General features: G+C 37.5%; 2 protein-coding genes across 2 annotated transcripts; one reads left to right on the forward strand and one right to left on the reverse strand.

The window, feature by feature from the left end:
• Positions 1 to 103: 103 nt before the first annotated feature.
• On the forward strand, positions 104 to 1,558 carry LOC141667875 (putative carboxylesterase 6). Its single transcript, XM_074474511.1, has one exon. It carries the CDS (start codon positions 381 to 383, stop codon positions 1,404 to 1,406), a length of 1,026 nt encoding a protein of 341 aa, XP_074330612.1. The 5' UTR covers positions 104 to 380; the 3' UTR covers positions 1,407 to 1,558.
• A 2,564-nt stretch (positions 1,559 to 4,122) lies between these two features.
• Positions 4,123 to 6,008, reverse strand: LOC141667359 (uncharacterized). The gene is made up of 5 exons (XM_074473810.1): positions 5,554 to 6,008; positions 5,330 to 5,433; positions 5,063 to 5,234; positions 4,858 to 4,980; positions 4,123 to 4,755 (listed from the first exon to the last, which is right to left on the reverse strand). Exons 1-5 carry the CDS (start codon positions 5,740 to 5,742, stop codon positions 4,123 to 4,125), a joined length of 1,221 nt encoding a protein of 406 aa, XP_074329911.1. The 5' UTR covers positions 5,743 to 6,008.
• Positions 6,009 to 6,294: the final 286 nt, after the last annotated feature.

Below are 6,294 nucleotides of genomic sequence, written 5' to 3' on the forward strand. Positions count from 1 at the left end.
GAAAGGTCAAATGTATACAACTTGCAAACTCCGTGTGCATACAGATCATGAAGCCAGAAACTAATGAAATGTCATCTAGGCTCGAATATATAAGGAATTTTAACACAATCCACCAAAAGGAGGCTTCAGACGTTCTCAATTCCTTTTGTTTTCCCTTTTTGACTTGCTTAATTCTTGCCACTACATTCTCAAATTCAGGTTCGGTAAGGGCGTTGAAAATTCAAGCCTCTTTTAACACTGCGCCCACAATTATATTGACGATCTGTCCATTTTGCCCACTTGTAATCTAAGGATTGGATGATATACCCTTTTATCTACTATAAATCCATTCCAACGAACACAAGTTTGGTAAACCAATTAACATAAGCATCATAACATTCATGAGAATAAGAAAAATGGTTGCCATAACCGCAGATCCAACTCTGAGCACTAAAGTTGCCAAAAACTGCTCTCAGCAACCTCGAGTTGTGACCGAGGAGATTCATGGCCTCATTAAGGTCTACAAAGACGGACATGTGGAACGACCACAGATCGTTCCATGTGTCACGAGTAACACGTTAGCCCCGGAGCTTGGCATCACCTCTCACGACATAGTTATTGACAAGTTCACGGGCGTTTGGGCGCGTTTTTATGTCCCGAATTGTAGTGGCAATAAGCTCCCTTTGCTTGTGTATTTCCATGGTGGTGGATTTTGTGTTGGCTCCGCTGCTTGGAGTTGCTACCATGATTTTTTAGCACGGTTGGCTGCTAAAGCCGGATGTATTATCATGTCTGTTAATTACAGATTGGCTCCGGAAAATCCTCTGCCAGCAGCGTATGATGATGGAATAAAAGCTCTAATGTGGGTGAAACAGCAAGCAACATATTCAACACGTGAATTATGGTCTAGCAAATGTGACTTCTCTCGTATGTTTTTAGCTGGTGATAGTGCTGGTGCCAATATAGCCTACAATGTGGTCACACGGTTAAATTTTAGCGTGGCGCTTAGAGGGATTATACTAATTCAACCATTTTTTGGTGGTGAAGGAAGAACTCATTCGGAGAAATACATGGTTCAGCCACCTCACTCTGCTCTTAGCTTGGGGACTTCTGATACATATTGGCGATTATCGTTGCCCTCTGGTTCGAGTCGTGACCATCCGTGGTCCAATCCAACAGCTAAGGGGATAAACAAAATGGAGATGAAGAAATTATCAATGCCTATAATGGTGTGCGTATCAGAATTGGACATACTAAAAGATAGAAACATGGAGTTATGTAATGCTTTGGCAATGTCAGGGAGCAAAGTGGAATGTTTGATGTCTAAAGGAGTTGGACATGCATTTCAAGTTCTGAGCAAATCTCAGATTTCACAAACTCGTGCAAGTGAGATGATCTCCCACATCAAGGCATTCATTAACAGATGAAGTACGACAGATTATTATTAGCTTCAAGTACTAATATAACTTTTAATTTACATAAAAAATGTTTGTATCATGTGGATCCAGTGTAACAGGCTGGCTAATATTGTAATATTTGTGATCAAGAATTCATATATTTAAAATCAATTGAGAGTACATTGAAGATAACCCTTGTCGCTATTAGGCTATGCTTGTGTGGTCGGATGGATTTGTTGTATATTTCATACGAGAAAATGTCGATTGCTATTTGCTTGGATAGAGAAATATAGCCAACTTATTTGTACTAGATCACTTGCTGCGGTTGAGGAATTATTGGTAATGAATGATCCATTTGGTTTATGAGTAGAATTGAGTGGTTCTGGCCTCTGGGGGCCGGAATGGGTGGGAGGTGCACATCATTGGGTTGCAAGTCCAATTCATGGAACTTAATTCCAATCTTTACTACTCCCAGTACAAAGTCTGGTGGATGATAATTACACATATAAGTTGACATTTGTGATAGAGTAGCAAGTAAGATAGCCATAATCATTGTTCAATTAATTACTACTACTGTGCATGCTTTACTTCTCTTTTCTACTACTGCTGCTACTTTCTACTATCTTGGTTGCTGGCCAACCCAAGTTTGTTTTGATCAGTTAGCCAGATTGAATTTTTATGTTTACAGTCTTACAGACAGTATCATTCAATTTGCCGCCCGTGCAAAGAATGAACAAAAGCTACACGACCAGTTCACATATTTAAAACCAAAAAACCTCCATTTCTGACTTGAATCAAAATTAACCTTGTATTTCATTAAAATCTTTAAAACTTATAATTCAAATATATTCTTAATGCATCCAGCTAATAACGTCAATCAGTAGTCACCAGATTTGCCAAATTTAACAGTCTGAAAATTTTGAAAAATTATGATCAAGAAAACTTAGAAGCCCGACACAAAGATGAGTATGAATTCTCGACTTAATCCATCCATAACTTTTCCCAAAAGAGATTACAATTTTTTTTCTGACTCTTTTTGTTACTATTCTTTTATTATTTGTAAAAAACTTGATTTTTGGTTAACGAAACTTGGAAAATTAATACATCATGGCTGACATCGACTTTTTTGAATATAATGTTGAACTCAGAAAGGGGGGTAGAACTAGTGCTCTCTTATGTTACTGGAATGGAAGACATTTGTTTGTGGGATTGGTGGTGAGAGTGAAGTGGTAAAGGGAGAGGTAGGCAAAATTGAGGACAAAGCACTTCTATTCAGTAGTCATAGTGTCTGCCAAATGTTTCTTAACATTATGTACTGCACTTGGAACCTTCTTGACAATGCTGATAGCTTACTGGGAATTTGCAAGTCTCTAAAAGGTTATACCTGTAGGATTCCCAATGGAATGATTCAAACCTGTCTAACTTGACATCATGACATGATTGATTTAGGCTTCGTTGGCAAAATAACCAACATTGATATCCATGTCCTCGCCAAGTCCCACCAGACAATGGCGAATAGTTTTCTCCATCACCTACACCTTTGCAGATATATCTTCAAAAAACAGTCATATCAGTTTATCACCATCTATCGATAGGTTTCAACAAAAGTAGAAATGAAGGGAAGAGAAAAAAATAGATGATCACTTACGGACTGATCTACTATAGGAATAAGGGATTGCAACACCTTGGCCACATTAATTTTGATGCTAGCCATGCTGTAAACAAGCAAAGAGTATCTTTTATATATTTAAAGATTCCAAATTTAGAGACAATATACCAACAATCCAAGAAACTCCACTCCCAATCCTTAGATGTTAGATGCAGTAACTAACAAGAACAGAAAGCACTAAGTATTGTCATCAGGTACAGATGATAAGGGTTTAATCGTTTCCAATATTTTTTAATCACCTCAATACAAGGTATACCACAAAGAGTGAATTTTCAGCATGCATGTTGATAATATATACAGATGCAATATAAATCCATTTTCATGTCACTGATAATTGTCATTTAAAAATACTATTAAAGATCTCTATGCCAACAGTTAATTATGACCCAGAAACCACCTTCAATGATTTGCTTATATTGATCAGTGACAAACTAAGCATCCTTTACTATTTTCAAATACTTCAGCCAAAAGGAAACACTTGAGCTTGGAATAAGCAATTCTTTGATCAGGCAGCAGGATAAAACATTGATGTCATTAGACAAACTTGCAGAATGATATGCTGCATCGCCACTCTGGACCAAATCTTTCTGAAAGGCCCTTTAAGTTATTAGCAGCAGCATCTCCTTTCGAGTAAACCTGCAGGCCTGCAGCGCTTGCCAAATAAACAGTATTCTAAATATAAACCATTTAACATACTCCTCCTTTAAGTGACATTCTTCGGTTTAGATATTACAAAGTGATGTATTTAGAGGAAAACCAGAAGAACACAGTTCAATGAAGGTATGGATTCGCTAATAGTGCATAATGTGATCTTTTAGATTTAAGGAAAAAAGCGCACCTTATGTTCAACATTTTAAAATTGGCATTATTATTTGTCTACAAATCACAAATAATTTTGAAGGAAAAAACACTACTAGTACCAGAATCTTTAAGGCAAAAATGGCCAAATGTTGCTCTACAACTGCAGTTCACATGCCCTGCATATATTGATACATTCGAGTGTACATTATTATCTCCACAGACTCCACCCAACAAATTTCTTCCTTGCTGATATAGACCTAACAGCTAACCCCTAGTTTAGCTATCCTTCTCATCATCACTTGGATCAAATGCTATCGTCCAACCATTGATATCCGGAGAACTTGTAGCAGTTTGAATGTTCTCAGCTGAATTTAAAGAAGACTCTGAACTTAAATTAGATGATGATCTCTTGATTCCAGAAACATCCTTCTGCTGTTCGAACATGTTATCCATACTTGTCATGTGTATCTCCTCATCATCGGCTAGGGATTGGCAAGACTGAATTTGAGGTAAATTCTCAAATGTCAAAACAATATTCATATTCTCAATTTCACTTGTATATATCTCCCAACTAGTTTGTTGTCTGGTATTTATGGAATCACGGGCGTTCAATACCCTTCCAAACTGAGATTCTGGACTAATTTTATCATCAGGATCAAGTGATTCAGCGCGAGAGAGTTCCACAGCTGCTCTCGCGGCTAGTGCTGCATATGCTGCAGACTCAAAAGCTTCTTGTGCTGCGTCTGCTACGTCCTTGTACAACCTTCCTTTCATCGAATCAGACAGATTCTTTACTTTCTCCGTACCCTCGGGCAATATTAAGCAATTATCGTTAATCTCAGACATTCCTGATTTGTCTTGTCGCTCTACCTTAGGCCGATTCGACTTCCGCTCAACAGCCAATTTCTCCTATACAGTTGTAACAAACATTTCACACACACCATCAAGTCAAATAATGTTTTAGCAGTTCTGACAAATAAACTCAGACTATATTGTTTACATTAAGTTTACCTGTTTTATTATAAATGATCTTTCCTCATTTTCTAGACTAATGCCGTTTTCTGAAGCAATTTCTTTGAGCACCTTGAATTTTTTATCCAAGCTTGGTTGTCTAGTTGTCAGCATTTGTACAATCTGTACACAAATTTTAAGGAATTAACACCTATTCCAATCATATAGGCATTATTTAGTGAGCGAAATAGAAGATTGTAATCACCTTACGATTAGAACCAGTCTTATTGCTCAACTCAATAGCCTGCACCGCGAACTCATCACCAAACCAAGATGTGAGAATTGAACGAATCTTCTGAAGCTCCGGGAACTCACCACATTTGGTAGCAGCATACAATAAGCTTGATATCGCCTCATCCAGCTCATCCGGACAAACCCTGAAAAAGAAAATGTCTATAATTAACACCCGAAAATACATTCATTTATACCATAGAGGCATAGACACGGTAGAAAGGTGGTAAAGAGAACTAACTTTTGTTTTACTATAAGGCCGGCCCTCTCATTTAGAATATGACAATAGCCTTCTATCATAACAAATACCTGCAACATGCTCTGCTCCTTGATCACTTGTTCAACCTGCCCAGTTCAACCACCATTTCTCATTAGAAAAAAATAAAATTGAAGATCCAAAACCATTGATGTCCAGAATATGATAATTAATTGACCGCTTAGTGTTCATAAAAAAATGAAAATTACCCTAATGAAAGCACGCTCGTGATGACCAAGGTTGAGGAGCTGGACAACATCAGACCGTGCAATGTTACTACGAGCCTGGCGCTGGTTCTTAAATATCGCGAGTCGAGAGATGGCGAGGCCAACAATGGGTTTGAGTTTGGAAGCTTTGAAGGTGTTCCTTCCAAATAACGCATCAATATGCCTTCCCATAACGTCCGGTTCACCAGAAAGAAGACACTAGTAGCTCAGACAACACAACAAACAAACCAAAACTTGTTTACAACTCTAAAATGAGGGTTGCAACAACAATATAACTCCCCTGATAATGTTGTGTTTGTAGATGTGCACAAGTTGTTTTTGTAGTGTTGTGTTGTAATATTAAACGTGTGTGAGACTTGTTCTTATTCATGAAGTATTCATGTAAAAATGTGATTTGACGAGGTCAGTTAAACAATGAAGACAAATACTAGTCCTCAATCAATCCTCATTGGATTAACATTTAGCAGTCTCATTCTGCCTACCTAAGATTTAACTAGTCCTTCATGCGATTTGCTTCTTTAGCGAAAATGAATTTCAGGAGAAAAACAAACTCATTCATTAACAATGGGGCCGCGTCGACTCCAAAATGTTAGCTGCACTATTATTTTATCTCTGTCCTACATAAAATATTATAATTTTTTTAATGATATTAAGCACGAAAATTTGAAAACCCTGGCATGGTCCATTGGTATAAACAGAGTATGAAAAAACTTCTTTATGCTC

Source organism: Apium graveolens, chromosome 6 (genome assembly GCF_009905375.1).
Source record: "Apium graveolens cultivar Ventura chromosome 6, ASM990537v1, whole genome shotgun sequence".
Lineage (NCBI taxonomy): Eukaryota > Viridiplantae > Streptophyta > Magnoliopsida > Apiales > Apiaceae > Apium > Apium graveolens.

Coding starts and splice junctions, on each gene's coding strand:
- LOC141667875 (XM_074474511.1), top strand. CDS start 381: ATGAGAATAAGAAAAATGGTTGCCATAACCGCAGATCCAACTCTGAGC.
- LOC141667359 (XM_074473810.1), bottom strand. CDS start 5,742: ATGGGAAGGCATATTGATGCGTTATTTGGAAGGAACACCTTCAAAGCT. Junction 5,434..5,553: donor ACGAGCGTGCTTTCATTAGG/GTAATTTTCATT, acceptor TGAACTGGGCAG/GTTGAACAAGTGATCAAGGA. Junction 4,756..4,857: donor GATCATTTATAATAAAACAG/GTAAACTTAATG, acceptor ACAACTGTATAG/GAGAAATTGGCTGTTGAGCG.